General features: G+C 51.8%; 1 protein-coding gene across 1 annotated transcript in view; it reads left to right on the forward strand.

Annotated features, from left to right (window-relative positions):
• RAB10 (RAB10, member RAS oncogene family) overlaps positions 1 to 18,213 on the forward strand; it is a 68,987-nt gene that overhangs the window by 29,742 nt on the left and 21,032 nt on the right. Inside the window, exon 2 of the mRNA XM_038132100.1 lies at positions 17,701 to 17,761. Coding sequence (XP_037988028.1) covers positions 17,701 to 17,761 — 61 coding nt within the window. The remainder of the gene's footprint in view (positions 1 to 17,700; positions 17,762 to 18,213) is intronic.

Raw genomic sequence — 18,213 nt, forward strand, 5'->3', positions numbered from 1 at the left:
AGGAACCTGGAGCCTTCTTTCTGCACAGAGATTGTTTTTACACAAAGATTTGAGCTCTGCTTTCATGTGACTTCTGAAACTCCTTCCCTGGGGGGGAGTGTGGGTAAGTCAGACCTCCCTGGACAAAAGTTGCACTGATGTGTGTGAGCTGGGGAGGAGAGGATGAGGAGGTTCCGTATTTTGGCTTCAGAAATGGGACTTTGCTCAGTCCCTGTGTGCGAGCAGTCGCTGCCCCACGCTGCTGGTGCACACAGGTGTTTCCAGAGCACGGTGCCAGGCTCTGCTCGCTGGTGCCAGCGACAGGACGAGGTGCAGGGGTCACAAACTGCAACGCAAGGAGCTCCTCCTCCACGGGCAAGAGCTCCATGGGGAAGAACTCCATGGGGAACAACATGGAGGGGGACTAAGCCCTGCAGAAGCTGCCCTGGGAGGATGTGGAGTGTCCCTCTCTGGAGATGTTATATGGGAAGTGCTCCATCCTATGGGAAGTGCTCCATCCTATGGGAAGTGCTCCATCCTATGGGAAATGCTCCATCCTATGGGAAATGCTCCATCCTATGGAAATGCTCCATCCTATGGAAATGCTCTATTTTATGGGAAGTGTTCCATCTTATGGGAAATGCTCCATCTTATGGGAAATGCTCCATCTTATGGGAAATGCTCCATTTTATGGGAATGCTCCATTTTATGGGAAATGCTCCATTTTATGGGAATGCTCCATCTTATGGGAAATGCTCCATTTTATGAGCTCCATCTTATGGAAATGCTCCATCTTATGGGAAATGCTCCATCCTATGGAAATGCTCCATCTTATGGGGAATGCTCCATCTTATGGGGAATGCTCCATCTTATGGGGAATGCTCCATCTTATGGGGAATGCTCCATCTTATGGGAAATGCTCCATTTTATGGGAAGTGTTCCATCTTATGGGAAATGCTCCATCCTATGGAAATGCTCCATCCTATGGAAATGCTCCATCCTATGGAAATGCTCCATCTTATGGGAAATGCTCCATTTTATGGGAAATGCTCCATTTTATGGGAATGCTCCATTTTATGGGAAATGCTCCATTTTATGGGAAGTGTTCCATCTTATGGGAAATGCTCCATCCTATGGAAATTCTCCATCCTATGGAAATGCTCCATCCTATGGGAATGCTCCATTTTATGGAAATGCTCCACCTTATGGGAATGCTCCATTTTATGGGAATGCTTCTCTCCCTGGTTATCTCCTGAACTTTGCCCACGTGCTGATACAGAGAGTGCTGGCTCTGGAACCAAGCCACCAGATCAAACTGTGCCACGAAGCCTTGGCCCACTGGCTGGGGCCCAGGGGACTGCCCTGGCCATCGGTGGCTGCTGTGGGACATGGCTGTGGGCACTGCTGAGCATTCCCTGGCGTGTTCCTGGCGCAGCCACAGCAGCTGGAGCCCTCCCAGGTGCCCTGGTGTCTTTGCCAGAGCGGGAGAGCCACGTTGTCCCTTGGTGCTGCTTTCACCCCAGCTGAAATCCCCAAGGCTGGGTTTGTTAATCCCCCAAATCAGCATGGCAGGGGCTGCCCAGGGAGGTTTGGAGCATGGAGGTGTCCAGGGAAAGCCTGGATGTGGCACTCAGTGCCCTGGGCTGGTGACAAGGTGGCATTGGGCACAGTTGGACTTGATCCTGGAGTGATTTCCCAACCCAGATGAGTCTGTGGTGAGTTTCTCAGGTGTGCTGTTGTCCCTTCCTGTGAAGCTGGAGGAGGATGTGGTGCCTCAAGGTAGAAACAGGTTGGTTTGAGCTCTTGGGGATTTAACTCCTCCACCCCAGCTGAAATCCCCAAGGCTGGCTTTGTTAATCCCCCAAATCAGCGTTGGCAGGGGCTGCCCAGGGAGGTTTGGAGTCTGGAGGTGTCCAGGGAAAGCCTGGACGTGGCACTCAGTGCCCTGGGCTGGTGACAAAGTGGCATTGGGCACAGTTGGAACTTGATCCTAGAGAGATTTTCCAACCCAGATGAATCTGTGGTGAGTTTCTCAGGTGTGCTGTTGTCCCTTCCTGTGAACCTGGAGGAGGATGTGGTGCCTCTCAAGGTTGGTTTGAGCTCTTGGGGATTTAACTCCTCCACCCCAGCTGAAATCCCCAAGGCTGGGTTTGTTAATCCCCCAAATCAGCGTTGGCAGGGGCTGCCCAGGGAGGTTTGGAGTCTGGAGGTGTCCAGGGAAAGCCTGGACGTGGCACTCAGTGCCCTGGGCTGGTGACAAAGTGGCATTGGGCACAGTTGGACTTGATCCTAGAGTGATTTTCCAACCCAGATGAGTCTGTGGTGAGTTTCTCAGGTTTAGCTCCGTGTGCTCTTGTCCCTTCCTGTGAAGCTGGAGGAGGATGTGGTGCCTCTCAAGGTTAATTTGAGCTCTTGGGGATTTAACTTGGGTCCCTTGAGTCCCCTTTCTCTCCAGCCCCCAGGCAGCCACCTCTACCTGATGGTTGCAAGCTCCCTTGGAGGAGCTGTCACCTTCACTTTACAGAAAAGTTGCAATTTATCTGCAAAGATTGGTACAAAATTCACGACTGGCAGTTTGTGTCCAGGTCAGTGTTAAATATCTGCAGCAGATGGAGCGAGGGACCTGGAGCTTGAGGTTGCTGTGGAGCTCTTGGGAAGACCTCGTGTGTCATCACAAATGAGGAAAGACGTTTGGAAATCCCTCCCAGGCAGGTCCCTGTCTGCTGTGTGGTACCAGGGCCTTCCCCACCTCCTGATTATTTGGATTTTAACCCCAGGTGTGGGTTTGAACAGCTCTTCTCAGCGTGATCCATCTGTCAAACACGAACAGTGCTGCTGAGGAGCAGCAGCTCTGGGGAATCCCTGATGTTGATACTCCGCTTCCTCGCAGCCCTGTGGCTTCCCAGACCTGAGTGTGTGGATAGAATCTGTATTTTTAAGAAGAAAAAAAGTCATGTTCAGCTGATAAAAGGATTTACCACAGCCCTGTGGCTTCCCAGACCTAGATGTGTGGATAGAATCTGTATTTTTAAGAAGAAAAAAAGTCATGTTCAGCTGATGAAAGGATTTACATCTGCAAGTATCCGAGTGTAATTGCAAGGTAATGGACTTCTCCCTGTTGCAGGGAATAAGGTGGAACAAAAAAGGTGTCAAGGATTGTTCCTGGAAGTGATTAATGCTTTAATTTAGGTGATGAGCAGTGGAGAGGTGGAAGGTCCCCAGTGCCATGGAGGGTGCTATGTGTTCCCCACACAGCTCCCACCACCTCTCCTTGGTCACTTCATATTTTTAATATTTTTTAACACTGCTGCCAAGTGCTCTTAAAGAATTCTTGGAAGCAGTGCTGCCTTTTGCAGTGACTTAGAACAATTCTTGGAAGCAGTGCTGCCTTTTGCAGTGACTTAAAACAATTCTTGGAAGCAGTGCTGCCTTTTGCAGTGACTTACCTCAGGTGTGAATTTCTGATTTTTAATTCAAATCTCAAAACCAGTCATGGAGAAGGTTTCAGTTGGGACTTGCAGTGAGACAGTTTTGGTGCCCTACATTTGCTGTGCATCCCTGAAAGGACCGATGGCAGAGATCTCACCTGCCCACAGCTCCTTTGCTGCTCTGATGGCAACAGGAGCATTTCTGAAAGGAATTTCCAGCTAGGAAGGTCTCCTTCACTCCTGGAGTTGAGAATCCTGTTCATCTCTGAATTGGATGTGAGATGGGTTTGGAAGATCCCCACATTCTTCCAGCAGTGGAGATGATGAATTCCCAGAAGTGGCCATTCCCAGACATCAGATCAAGCTGGATAACAGCAGCTTCCTGTTGTCTGGGGGGGATAAAACCTGGGATTTGGGGGGATAGAAGCCAGAGTCCTGGATTTGTCACTCCTGGAGTTGTGGATCCTGTTGGTGCTGTAAAGGTTTGGGAAGATCCCCAAATTCTTCCAGCAGTGGAGATGAATTCCCAGAAGTGGCCATTCCCAGACCTCAGATCAGGCTGGATAACAACAGCCTCCTATTGGCTGGGGGGGATTAAACCTGGCATTTGGGGGGAGAGAAGCCAGAGTCCTGGATTTGTCACTCCTGGAGTTGAGAATCTTGTTTATCTCTGAATTGGTTGGTGCTCTTAGGGCAATGTGAGATGGGTTTGGGAAGATCCCCACATTCTTCCAGCAGTGGAGATGAATTCCCAGAAGTGGCCATTCCCAGACACCAGATCAGGCTGGATAACAGCAGCCTCCTATTGTCTGGGGGGGATTAAACCTGGCATTTGGGGGGAGAGAAGCCAGAGTCCTGGATTTGTCACCAAAATGCATATTCAGAGTCCCTGATGGGCTGGTCAGGGCCGGTTTGCATAAATCAGATCCCTGTACCCTGCCAGGGATGTGTGACAGCGACTGAGGCACACGGATGCATCCAGGAGGGGAATGTAGGTCAGCCCAGGAGCTGCTGTCTCACAGGACTGTCATCTGCTTCGTTAAGAGTAGATTAATTGGGAGGAGACGATCTGGCTCCGCTGCTGCTGCCGCCCCTGTCCCGTGTCCTGCCTTACATCACCAGCTTTGGGATTCCTCTGGGTTGCTGTGGGGTTTGGGAAACTCGGCCTGGAAGGGCAGTTTTGTAAAGTACTGGGAAATGGGGGTTCAGGACAGAGCCAGGGGGTCACTGAGAGGGGCTGGCAGAGCTTGAGCAGCCTCTTGGAGAGGAAATACACTTGGGTTTAAGAATCTCTAATTTAGCAAATTTCGTGTTCAAAGCTGAAGTGCTTTGTTTGGATTTTGGGAATCTACTGCATTCCTAGAAATAGATATTGGAATTAAAGAAAGTTTTTCTAAGATACACGTGCTCATGCTAGCAAATGTCACTGGATAAGGGTCTTTAACTTATTATAGAGTGAGATCTAGTTATAATTCCTGTTCTTGATACCTGCTCTACAAAATGCCAATTTTCAAGAACCTGCAGGTCCTGAGGATCTGAGCAGCCTCTTGGAGAAGAAATACAAGGTTTAAGAATCTCTAATTTAGCAAATTTCGTGTTAAAAGCTGAAGTGCTTTGTTTGGATTTTGGGAATCTACTGCATTCCTAAAAATAGATGCTGGAATTAAATATTTTTCTTAAGATACACATGCTCATGCTAGCAAATGTCACTGGATAAGGGTCTTTAACTTACCTTTACAGAGTGAGATCTAGTTATAATTCCTGTTGCTTTACAAAATACCAATTTTCAGGGAGCTGCAGGTGCTGTGGATCCCCAGCAGCTGGATCCTCTGCTGCTGCTGTGAACGTTACCCAGAAAAGCAGTTTTGTGGGTGATCCATGGTGTGGGTGGATGGAGGCTGCTGACCTTGGGATAAAGCAGGGAATGTTTGCCCAGGTGACTGTTCAGGGGGAAAAGCAGAGGGTTGGTTTGGCGAGTGGATGGTCAGAGAGTTTTTGGGGATGGAGAGGCCTTTGGGTGATGGACTGAGGATGGGAGAGTTGGCACCAGGATTGGATGTATGGGAAAAACTGTTACCACTGATCACGTTGTGGCTGGTGGGATTAAAGCAATTAAATCACTTCAATTGGACCCTGTTCCCAAGGTCCTGCCAAGCCCAGCTTGATCCAAACCAGGCTCCCTGACAGGACCTGCACCTTCAGGGAGGAGTTTCTCCTGCCCACTTGTGGAGCTTTCTTAGCCCACTGGAATGCTTGGCCTTGGTGATCTTTTCCATGATCCTGCTCTGTAAATGAGCTCAGTGCACATTTCCCAAGGTTTCAGCTGAGGTGTGAGTTACTTTACTCATGTGAGGTATGTGCTGACTTTATTCAGATGCAGCTTCAGGTGCTCTGTCAGTGCTGAGCTGTCACGACTTGAAACCTTGCAGAGCAGGACGAGTGAGTTCCTGCTGCGGCTCTGCACTCTCTGCGCTGGCAAAAACTTCCTGCAGAGAAGGTGAAACGCCTGAATTCACTGAAAATTCACTGAAAATTCACTGAATGTCTGCTTTGCTAACACATCCATCCACGGTTTACTCGTACCTTGAGTTCTTGTGTGTTTTGGACTGGTTTTCTGTGTTTTTTTGCTTTTTTCTGATTTTATATATCTTTTGGTATTTTTTGTGTGTTTTTTGATGTTTTTTTAAATTTTTTTGGTGTTTTTTGATGTTTTTGATTTTTTTGTGTGTTTCGGAGTGTTTTTTTATGTTTTAGTGTATTTTTTGGTGGTTTTTGTGTGTTTTTTAAGTGTTTTGAACTGGTTTTTTGTGGTTTTTTGCTTTTTTGTGTTTTTTGATATTGTTACACTCCTGGTCGTGGGGGTGTCAGAAATGATGGAACTGCAGGTGCAGAAGAGGAGAGCAAAGACAGCCAGGAGGCCATTCCAGTGTCACTGTGATGACTGATACTCTCTGGATTGTTCCCAGGGCTGCTCCTGCCTCTCCCCACAGCTGTGGGAGCCCAGGGTCTGTCTCTGGGAGTCCTCCCTCCCTCTGTTCATTTCCTGGGGCCCCTTTGCTCTTCTCCCCCTCCAGGCACGGGCTGTGTGTCTGAACAAGTCAGGCAGGAACTCCTCATCCTGCCTCGGAGTCCTGAGTCACTGCAGCTTGGGAGGCTGCGAGGGAACTCCCCTGGCAGTTTGTTCCAGGAGCTGGAGTGCTTTGGAGAGCTTTTATCCTGGCTCTGAGTGGTGTGGGAGTAGCCTGGGCTAAGGAGGCCTGGGAAGTGCAGCCGTGTGTGTGTGGTGAGGCCCTGCATTATTTCTAACCTGCCTCGCAGCTCTTTGTGGGGGCTTGTCTCAGGCCAGCAGAGCACTTGGCTTCTCTGATCCAGGTGTTGTGGCCTTGGAGATTCCTCTGGGCTCTCTGCCCTCCGTGGCTGGGTTGGACAGGCAGACAGTGCCAGGACACAGGGAGTGCCTTCCCATGGGCAAAGCACGGGGGTATTGGGAAGGAATCCCAGTATTCCCCGTGGGAAGGCCCTAGCACAGGTTTCCCCTGGAGCCTGGCAGTGTCCAAGGCCAGCTTGGACAGGGATTTTGATGCCTGGGAATAGAACACAAACTTTTCCTCCTGGGACAGTGGAAGGTGTCCCTGCCCGTGGCACGCAGAGGGACAAGATGAGCTTTAATGTCCCTTCCACCCCAACCATTGTGGGATTCAATGAATGCTATTTTTTTCTATTTCCTTGAAGAATTCCTGGCCATGTGTAATTGTAGGAAGGATCCATGCAGGAGTGGCTGCTCCCCAGGGCTGTGTGTGCTGGGATTCTGTGCACACACAAGCAGCAGGTGAGCTGTGTGTGCAGGGGCTCTGCCCTGGAGGAGGAGGAGCAGCTGCTGGGTTTACTGAGTTACTCTGCTGTTTACTCAGGGGATTAAGTGTGTTTGAGCTCTGAGCAGGGTGTGTGCAGGGCCGGGGAGTTGGGGCATCCTCCTGCAAAGGCAGAATTGGTGCTGCCTGCTGGGTTCAAACCAGGAGCACCCTGTGTCAGACCCAGAGCATCCACAGGCTTCTCGTTTTGCTTCCATCCCTGGCTTTTTGTTGCTGATCCAGCTGCCTTTCCCTCTTCCCACTGCCCTTCCCATGTACCTGGCTGTGCTACACATGATCAGGGCTGAACACAAGGAGGAATTCAAATGCAGTGTGGTCCCTCACTCCTGATGAATAAATGTTTTGTTAGGAAGGGTAGCCATGGCCTAAAGTGTCAGTCCCTTAATCTGGAAGTTCCTGGTACTGTTTAAAAGAAATCAGGTGGTCCCAAGATTTCAGGTTTCCTCGTTGCCATCTCTCTGATGATTTCATTGTCAGGGAGTGAGCTTTGGGACTGCCTAGTGACCCCTCCTGCTGTTTTATTGAAACCTTATCCTGAGAAAGAAGAGCTCCCGAAGCTCTGATGGTCAGAGATGCTCCTGTTAGAGAAGTTTTGGGATTGGGAGAGGACAGTGGCTGTTCCATCACCCTTTGGAGCCCCATTTTGGCACTTCCTCCCCTCTGCAGTTGTGTGCTGTGCTGGCTGCCAAAGGTGGCAAAGCCTGATTGCAGGAGGAATTGCCACGAGTGCTGAGGCTCGTCCCAGCCAGCCTAAAGCTTCCCACTCCCTCCCACATCAGCTGAGTTTGGCTCCCTGATAAAACTCAGGCTTTCCCTCAAGCCTTTGTCAAAGGATGAGGCTGGGAATAGCTTCAGATTCTCTTTCCTGAATGCCCTTCCCAGAGAGCTGTGAGTCCTACAGGTGGCCCTGGTTGATGGAGGCCTGTTCCTTTCTTACCTCCCATGGACGAGGCAAAGGAGACGCCCCAAGGAGCTGGGAGGGGCTGCAGGAATGGAAGCTGAGCAGTGTCATCATAGAATGGGTCAGGTTTGGGTGGGAAAGGACCTTAAAGCTCAGCTCCGTGCCGTGCAGGGACACCTGCCACTATCTCAGGGTGCTTCAAGCCCTGTCCAGCCTGGCCTGGAGCGCCTCCCTAAACCTGTCCGACTCAAATAAGTGCTTTAATAGCCACAGGAAAATGTAAACCTTGTCCTTGCTGCCTCACTTTTTGAGAATTCCTGCCTTGGGTGGAGAAAGTGGCAGGCAGAAGGAAAGTGCTGCTGTTTCACTGAATTAACAACTCTCCCATCCTCAAAGTGTGACGAGACCTCAGGACTCACAGCAATCCCAGGAGCACAGGCTGTGCCATACCTGGAGTCAGTGTGGAGCTGGGATCCCCCAGGTGTGCTCAGAGCTTACACAGGGCCCAAGAAACAGCCCCAAAACGCCTTTATTTAAATCACAAAAAATGCAATAAAAGAGAACTGACAACAGCAGCAATAATTAACCTTGGGAGCTTTTAAAATTGCCAAATTAACTTGGGGGTGGAAAGCTTTGTCTTGTCTTTCTAAACTCAGCAGTTTCGTGCTGAGGTCACCCAAGTCTTGAGAGAGATGGATTAACCGTAGTGCTGAGCCCCAGAGTCCCTGGGTTTGGAGAAGATCCCCAACACCGTGGAGTGCCAGCTGTGCCCACCTTGTCCCCAGCCCAGGGCACTCAGTGCCACATCCAGGGATGGGGATTCCAGCCCCTTCCAAGGCTGACCACCCTCTGCAGGATGAATTTCCTCCTGGTGTCCTGCAAGCCCTCCCGGTACCAAACTTTCCAAATAAGTGCAGAACTCTGAACTCTTTGAAGACAACGCAGCTCTTGCAAAGAGCCTTTAATGCTTCAGAGTGTCATTTACCCAGAGCAGCAGCCGTTACCCTCGGTTATCAGTTAAGATAATTATTAATTATTTCGTAAGAAAGCTTCAGCAGCAAATCCACTTTCTCTTTCCAAGGAAAGCCCGGCACAAGCGCATCAGGCAGGAGCTGAGAGTTCTGCTTTTAATTAAGCTCTTAATGATCTCAGTTACTGCTTAAGTCTTTCAAAACATTTCTCCTGTGAGGGATTCAGAGCCGCACAGTGTGGATGAGCACCATCCCAAACCTACATCTTTAGTGCCAGCACTGCTTTCCAGAGGTTTTCTAGGAGCTGTTTTCTGCCTCCTTCACCCTTCAGCACAGGACAAGGTCTCTGTTAGTTTTTCCAGGTGTTGTCCCCAGCATTGGGACTTTGCTGGGACAATGATTCTACTTGGGGTGAGAGGTTTGGGAGGCACAAGCTCAGACAGGAGAGTTTATTTTGGAGGGGGCAATAGCAAACCCCAGGCCTGGCACGCTGCACTGCTGGATACCTGTGGAGGAACACATGGATTACACAGAAATACACAGCTGGCAGGAAAACCCTGACTCCTCCTCACCTTATTAAAACATAAAACCCAGACAAAAGCTGAACTCTGTTTTGGTGGTACAGTGACTTCGTGTGTAACTGACAGATTTGCAGACTAGATAATCCAACAGTAATCTCCATCCTCATCCCTCAAAGGCCAGGTTGGATGGGGCTTGGAGCACCCTGGGACAGTGGCAGGTGTCCCTGCCTGTGGCAGGGGGTGGCACTGGATGGGCTTTAAAGTCCCAACCCAAACCATTCCATGATTTTATAGTAGCTGAGGCTCTTGGAGAAGGTGCTGTGGCTCTGGCTGGGGACTTCACCTCCCTCAGGGTGAGCCAGCACTGGGAGGAGCGGAGCTGGGCAAGGCCATCCAGACCTCCCCTGCTGCTCCTCAGGAGATGGACGTGTGCTCTGGGTCCTGCCAGGGCAACTCAGCTATTGAGGGCTGTTCTTTGAGTCACATCCTGGCTGTTGTCAGAGCCTGTGGCACTAAGCTGGGCAGCTGGAACGCACAAGATTTAAATTATAGAGTCAGTGAGGCTGGAAAAGGGCTCTCAGAGCATCCCCAGCACTGCCCCATGTCCCCATGGGCCACATCCACAGGGCTTTGAAATCCCTCCAGGGATGGGCACTCCAAACCTCCCTGGGCAGCCCCTGCCAAGGCCTGAGCACCCTTTCCATGCAGAAATTCCTCCTGGTGCCCACCCTGAGCCTGCCCTGGCCCAGCCTGAGGCCATTGCCCCTTGTCCTGTCCCTGTCCCCTGGCTGTCCCCTCCTGTCAGGGAGTTGTGCAGAGCCACAAGGTCCCCCCTGAGGCTCCTTTTCTCCAGGCTGAGCCCCTTTCCAGCTCCCTCAGCCTCTCCTGGGGCTCCGTTCCCTTCCCAGCTCCTTGATGAACCTGAGGATGAATTTTGCACGTTTGCTGTTCCTCCCGAGCTGAGCACACCAGGGGTGGTGCTGCTGCAGCAGCAATTATTGATGTGTGCACAGCAATTACTAACGAGTTACAGGCAAAATGCAGCTGGTCCTGCACTGCTCTGGGCCTGTGTGCGGTGGGATGTGCCCAGCTGCATGGGGTGGGACGTCCCTGCAGGGTGGGATGTCCCTAGAGGGTGGGACGTCCCTGCAGGGTGGGATGGGATGTCCTGCGGGGTGGGATGTGCCTGCAGGGTGTAATGGAATGTCCCTGCAGGATGGAGTGGGATGTCCCTCCAATGTGGGATGTCCCTGCGGGGTGGGATGTCCCTACAGGGTAGAAGTCCTTCTGGGATGGAATGTCCCTGCAGAATAGGATGTCCCTGCGGGCTGGGATGGGATGTGCCTGTAGGATGAGGTGGGATGTCCCTACAGGGTGTAATGGGATGTCCCTGCAATGTGGGATGTCCTTACAGGGTGGGATGTCCCTACCGAATGAAGTGGGATGTCCCTGCAGGGTGGCATGTCCCTGTGGGATGGGATGTCCCTTCAGGGTGGGATGGCCCTGCAGGGTGGCATGTCCCTGTGGGATGGGATGGCCCTGCAGTGTCCCTGCAGGGTGGGATGTCCCTGTGGGATGGGATGGCTCTGCAGGGTGGGATGTCCTTGCAGGGTGGGATGTCCCTGTGGGATGGGATGGCTCTGCAGGGTGGGATGGCCCTGCAAGGTGGGATGGCCCTGCGGGGTGGGATGTCCCTATAGGGTGAGATGTCCCTGTGGGATGGGATGTCCCTACAGGGTGGGATGGCCCTGCAGGGTGGGGTGTCCCTGTGGGATGGCCCTGCAGGGTGGGGTGGGATGTCCTTGCAGGGTGGGATGTCCTTGCAGGGTGGGATGGCCCTGCAGGATGGGATGGTCCTGCAGGGTGGGATGTTCCTACAGGGTGGGATGGCCCTGCAGGGTGGGATGTCCTTGCAGGGTGGGATGTCCTTGCAGGGTGGGATGGCCCTGCAGGATGGGATGGTCCTGCAGGGTGGGATGGTCCTGCAGGGTGGGATGGTCCTGCAGGGTGGGATGTCCCTGCAGGGTGGGATGGTCCTGCAGGGTGGGATGGCCCTGCAGTGTGGGATGTCCCCATAGGGTGAGATGTCCCTGTGGGATGGGATGTCCCTGCGGGGTGGGATGGCCCTGCAGGGTGGGATGTCCCTGCAGGGTGGGATGTCCCTGCGGGATGGGATGTCCCTGCGGGATGGGATGTCCCTGCAGGGTGGGGTGTCCCTGCAGGGTGGGGTGGCTCTGCAGGGTGGGGTGGGATGGCCCTGCGGGGTGGGATGGCCCTGCGGGATGCCTGTCAAGCTCCAGCTCGCAGCCGTGCCCTCCTCCTGCCCTACATTCTGCTTCCTCCCGCCCAGCGTCCTCCCCGTGCTCAATGGGGGCTTTGTTTGGAAGGAATGCAAACAAAATTCGGGCTGTGTGAAAAGGGCCAGCTCATCATTTGTACCCCTGCAGTGGACTGGAAAATAACGTTTTTCTCCCTCCCTCTCCAGCCGGTGGCCGTGGCTCTGTCACTTGTCCAGAACAGCCACTTTGTGATTTAGGGGCAGAGGGGGGATCTTGGCAGGGGTTTGGGGAGGTGTGAAGTGATATGGAAATGATTGTGGACTTCAAGCTGTTCTGCATCTCCTGGCTCTGTTAACATCTGAGAGAGCTGGAAGCACAGATCCCTTGGGCCAGTAGTTGTGTATCCACCAGGACATTCAAGGTTTGGGCCTGCACAGGTACAGGGGGGGTTGTGGGCAGCATTCCCTGTGCCTGTGGGGTGGAGGGGCCTGACTTGAGTGTCCCTGGAGCTGCTCCTGGGCCGTGTGTGCCATGGCTGGCAGAGCAGACTCAGTATTTGTGTGAGGGCAGGGTTTGCACTGACCATGGGATGAACTGCTGGTGCTCCCTAAAGCCTTGGTACCCCTGGCCAGGAGCTCAGAAATTCCATCAATGCTTCTGTCCTTTCTAAAGCTGAGTTCAGGTTTGTCACACCTGGGCCCATGGGATCACTGAGTCCCAGACTGATTTGGGTGGGAAGGGACCTCAGAGCCCAGCCAGTGCCACCCCTGCCATGGCAGGGACACTGCCACTGTCCCAGGCTGCTCCAAGCCTTGTTCAACCTGCCAGGGCACTGCCAGGGATCCAGGGGCAGCCCCAGCTGTGCCAGGGCCTGCCCACCCTGCCAGGGAACAATTCCTCATTCCCAAGATCCCATCCAGCCCTGCCCTCTGGCACTGGCAGCTATTCCCTGGCTCCTGTCCCTGCAGGCCTTGTCCCCAGTCCCTCTGCAGCTCTCCTGGAGCCCCTTCAGGCCCTGCCAGGGGCTCTGAGCTCTGCCTGGATCCTTCTCCTCTCCAGGGGAGCACCCCCAGCTCTGCCAGCCTGGCTCCAGGGCCTCCTCTGGGCTCTCTCCAGCAGCTCCAGGTCCTTGTGCTGTTGGAATGCCCAGGGCTGGGGCACCTCTGCAGTGAGCTCTCACCTGGGCACAGGGGCACAGGGACAGGATCCCCCCTTTCCTGGTGTCACACTGTGGGATCAGCCCAGGACTGGGAGGTTTGGGGCTCTCGTGTCCAGCTCTCACCCACCAACACCCCCAGGCTGCTCTGAGCAGCAGGTGAGGACTGGGAATGGGAAGGGAATGCAGAAGTGAGGTGAGCCCTGTGAGGATCTGTTGTGAGCTGTGCTGAAGGGTAGCAAACATTCCCATCTCTTGGGATATCTGGAGTTGATAAGGTTTTCCTCAGCCTGGCCGTGTTCTCCCAGGTTTTCCCCTGAATTCCAGCTTGTCCTGCTGAAGGTGATAAATATCTTACCCGAACTTAATGAGGGAGTAATTTCATGCTCATCTTTAATTCATGGGCTCTTTCATTATCCCCCTGTGATGACGAGATGTCTGTTCTTCAGCCAGTCAGGTTTTCTACCCGCTGCCCTCTTCAGCTCTTTCCTGAAGTGAATTTTCCTGGAAACCTCCCCGTATCTGTTTTCTGGGAAGCCTTTGTGTTTCTGCTGTTTATTGTCAACAGCCTGACTGGCCAGGCAGCACAGCCACGCAGGAGTCTCCTTGTGCCAGTCTGTTGAACTCCTCTGGGGGTGTTTCCAGGGAAATACATTGCTATTTATAACAACCTTTCTGCTCGGAAGGCTGAACTGGTATTATATTGGAATGGGAGCTGAGTATAACATGGGATTAGAGATTTATTTTATCCCCAGAGACTGGAGTTGGCTAAATCCCTCACAGCGCAGAGAGGAGTTAATTTCCTTGGCTGGGTTAATAATTTACTTTATCTTAACACACAAAAAGTGGCTCTCAAACACTCTGCTTCATCTGGGCACAGCCCACAGGTAACTGTCACCACATAAAACATTTCATTTCCATGTGTGGTGTTCATTTGTTTGGTTGTGTTGCTGGGGACACAACAGGACAGCAAACAGCTCCCTGAAATGCTGAAAAAAAATACAGGGCTGGGTGGACGTGGGGCAGTTTTGTATCTTGGCAATCAATCTCCGAGCAGGTTTATATTTCCAGTCACGTTTGTGGGACAGTTCCTGCATTGATTCCTCAGTGTAACCCAATGGGAGGCATGCAGCAGTGCTGGGGCTGGCTGGAGAACAAAGGAGCACTGACCTGAGGTGGTTGGGAGGTCCCAGGCTGCCATCCTGGGGTTAATCCACAGCTTTGGCCTCAAGTCACTGCAGGCCTTCAAATCCCAGAATTCTTCAGGTCAGAAAAACCCTCCAGGATCATCAAATCCCAGCTGTGCCCAATGGCCACCTTGCCACCAGCCCGGAGCACTGAGTGCCACATCCAGGCCTTGCTGGGATGTGGGGTCTCGTGCCCCATATTGGGGTGACCCCGAAAGATGGAAAAGTCTGTGCTCCAACCCGTGCTTTCAAAGAAAGACTCAGCAGCCTTCTGTTGTCTGTTCTCAAGGTTGTTTATTGTTGGTTATCTAAAAGATTCTTCTCCTGAGCTGCTGTGGCCCGTTCAGCAGGTCAGACAAAGGCACACTGCCCTCCCAGGGGGCTGGTGCCATCCTTTATATCACACATTACGTGTTCCATGTTTATGCTTTTCCCCAATGCCTATTATCTATATTATCTATATTATCTATATTATCTATATACCATCTTTGATATCACACATTACGTGTTCCATGTTTATATTTTCCCCCAATGCCTATTATCTATATTATCTATATTATCTACATTATCTATATTATCTATATACCATCTTTTATATCACACATTACGTGTTCCATGTTTATATTTTTCCCCAATGCCCATCATCTATATTATCTATATACCATCTTTTATATCACACATTCCGTGTCACATGTTTATATTTCCCCCAATGCCCATCATCTATATTGAATGGTGACTCTCTACTCCAAACCAGTCTGTGAGTGCCAACATCACCAAAGACATGGAGGCTGGGAAGGAGAAAGAAAGAGGACAGGGCACACCCAAATCCCTCCATCTTAGAACCCCTGACCCCCATGGACAAAACTCGGACCCCTGTGTACAAGGCTTAAACCCCCCTGTACAGCACTCAAAAATCCTTCCTTTCACTTCATGACTGCTTCTACTACAACACCTAAACTTGTGTGTGCGGCTTGTAATTCTTCATACAGAGTTGGTGATTTGCTCCACGGGCTCAGATCCAAATCCCACGTGTGTCCTTGGCTGCTGCCAGGGTCCCAGAGCCCCCTGCCAGCGGCTCTGGCCATCCAGGGCACCCAGAGGGATGTCCTGGGTTCCCCCACTGGGACACCTCCAGGGATGTCCTGGGTTCCCCCACTGGGACACCTCCAGGGATGTCCTGGGTTCCCACACTGGGACACCTCCAGGGATGTCCTTCCATGCCCAGCCCAGATCTGGGAGTTTCTGGGCTGGGTCACATCCAGCTCTCAGCCCAAGAAGTTCTGTGTGCTGGGTGTTGGCTAAAAGGAGTTCAGGGCAGGGCTCCCAGGCAAACTTCTTATGTAATAATGCATTTCATAAATTCTGTTTAATCTTGCTTGGTAGAAAGTGACCTTGTAAATTTGGGAGGGAAGTTTGAGATCGCAGCTGCTGCCTTTTAAAAAGTCTAAATATAAGCAGCTTTTTGGGAAGCATGAGGAATGATCAGTGGTGTTCTCTGATTGGGTTTGAAAGGCAGGATGGTGGCATCCAATTAGTGTCAGAGCAGTTTGAGGGGATGGTTTGGAGTGTTCCTGCCGCTCTGGTGAAGCTCTGCTGGAATTCTTGTAGGCAGCTTTGGGAAGGGAAGGTTGGACCTGGGGCAGCTCTGGGCCCCTCCTGCCAGGAGAGACCTGGAGGGGCTGGAGGTGGGGAGGGAATGGAGCCCCAGGAGGGGCTGAGGGAGCTGGAAAGGGGCTCAGCCTGGAGAAAAGGAGCCTCAGGGGGGACCTTGTGGCTCTGCACAACTCCCTGACAGGAGGGGACAGCCAGGGGACAGGGACAGGCCAAGGGGCAATGGCCTCAGGCTGGGCCAGGGCAGGCTCAGGGTGCACATCAGGAGGAATTTCTGCATGGAAAGGGTGCTCAGGCCTTGGCACTGCCCAGGGAGGTTTGGAGTGCCCATCCCTGCAGGTGTCACCTGGATGTGGCACTGGGTGACAAGGTGGGGATGGGGCACGGCTGGCACTGGATGGGCTGGGAGAGCTTTTCCAGCCTCAGGGACTCTGGGATTTTGGGGCTGTCCAGGGAAGCAGAGCCACACTTGTCACTGCCAGGCCCAGCTGAACAAAGGGCAGCACTCGGCTGTTTGCCAGCGTGGGACAGAGCAGGGATGGATCTGCCCTGTTCCAAGGGGCAATGGCCTCAGGCTGGGCCAGGGCAGCTCAGGGTGGGCACCAGGAGGAATTTCTGCATGGAAAGGGGGCTCAGGCCTTGGCACTGCCCAGGGGGGCTTGAAGTGCCCATCCCTGGAGGGATTTCAAAGCCCTGTGGATGTGGCACTCAGGGAATTTCTGTATCATTTGGTATTGAAATTAAAAACCTTTTTCAGTGGTCTGTGCTTGGCTGAGCTCTCAGAGTCTTGGTGACACTTCTGCCAAGGCCTGGCTTTGGCTGTCCCATACCCTGAGGCAGGGATGGGTCTGGACAAGGAGACTGAGCTCTGGTAATTCTCCTTTTCTTGCTGGTGAAAGCTTTGAGTGGCTTGAGCCATTCTGCATCCCTGGGGAAGCTCAGGGATGTGGAGTGAGGCTGCCAGAGCTCCAGGAGCCTTTGGACAAAGCTCTCAGGAACAGGGGGGATTGCTGGGGTGTCCTGGGCAGGAGCTGGACTGGATGGGGATTTGTGAAGGAGTTTTGAATAAGTTAGGGACAGGACTTCTGAGGTTTTAGATCATGTTATTTATTGTTCTTATTTTTTACATAGACAGGAAGGGTGAGTTTGGTTTACATTGTTACAGCAGGGTTCAGAAGGTCTCAAGACCCTTAGTTACAAGACTTTTTAAGGAGTTATTGACTAATAAAACACTGCTAATGAGGATACTTCTGGTTTTGAGCCAATCCTTAAATATTTTGTCTTAAAGACCCATGCTACAGTGTGAGCTTTCTTAGCTAATTATGTTATGACACACAAACTTCCAAACTCCTTGTTTACCTTTGTAACTACTTTATTATTCTGTATCTTAAACTGTAAACCTTCTGAGACACTGTGTCTGCTTTAAATTAGAAATCCACATTCTCGCTTTCAGCACTTAACTTTCCAAGCCTTTTCCAAGGTCTCAGCTCAAATCCTGCGTTTAATTCTGAGCTTTGGCTTCCAGGCCCAGAGTTCTGAGAGTTCCCTGCGTTTTGGATTGCAGCAGTGGATGATCCCTGTGGCTCCTTGCTGCTCAGGGTGTTCCAGAGCAGAGCCCTGGCTGTGCTGGTGTCCCAGCTCCCCTCCCATTTCTGTCCCTGCACATCCCTGGCAGTTCAGTGGAAGAAGAAAAAAAGCTGCTGTTCTGTCTCAGCTACTCACAGTTGATGTGGAATTGATTTTTTTTTTAAATAACTAAACACTAATTACTTATTTATGTGTTTGTTTATTTTAGGGATAGACTTCAAGATTAAAACTGTTGAATTGCAAGGAAAGAAGATCAAGCTACAGATCTGGTGAGTTACACAGAGCTTCCTTCAGCAGCAGGTGTTCCTGGGCAGAGTTTGCTCCTGCTGGATTCCCGTCGGGGATGCAGCTTTGCAGCTGTGCTCCGTGTTTCCACAGGGGTATCTCCACTCCATGTGTGTGTCTGGAGCAGTAGCAGTGGTTGTAACCACTGGGCCTGGCTGCTGGCAAACCTCCTGTTGGGGAGGAGAGCATCCTCACAGGCTGTGATTTAGTGGGAAGTGGTTTAAAACTGGAATTTTTAAATTAGGAGTTGCCTCCAGTCTGTGACTATAAATTGACTCGTAGCCTTGCTTTGTGTCAGCAGGAAAATGCAATCCAGGGCTGCGCTAGGGCTGGAATTTTCCACGCTCAGCTGTGGAGAGGTTCTCAGCTGGCTGGAGCACAGCTGCTCTGTGGGGATGTCTGACAAGAGGCAAAGCCTCAGCTCCTTCCTTTCAGC

This window comes from Motacilla alba, chromosome 3 (genome assembly GCF_015832195.1).
Source record: "Motacilla alba alba isolate MOTALB_02 chromosome 3, Motacilla_alba_V1.0_pri, whole genome shotgun sequence".
In the NCBI taxonomy this organism is placed as follows: Eukaryota; Metazoa; Chordata; class Aves; order Passeriformes; family Motacillidae; genus Motacilla; species Motacilla alba.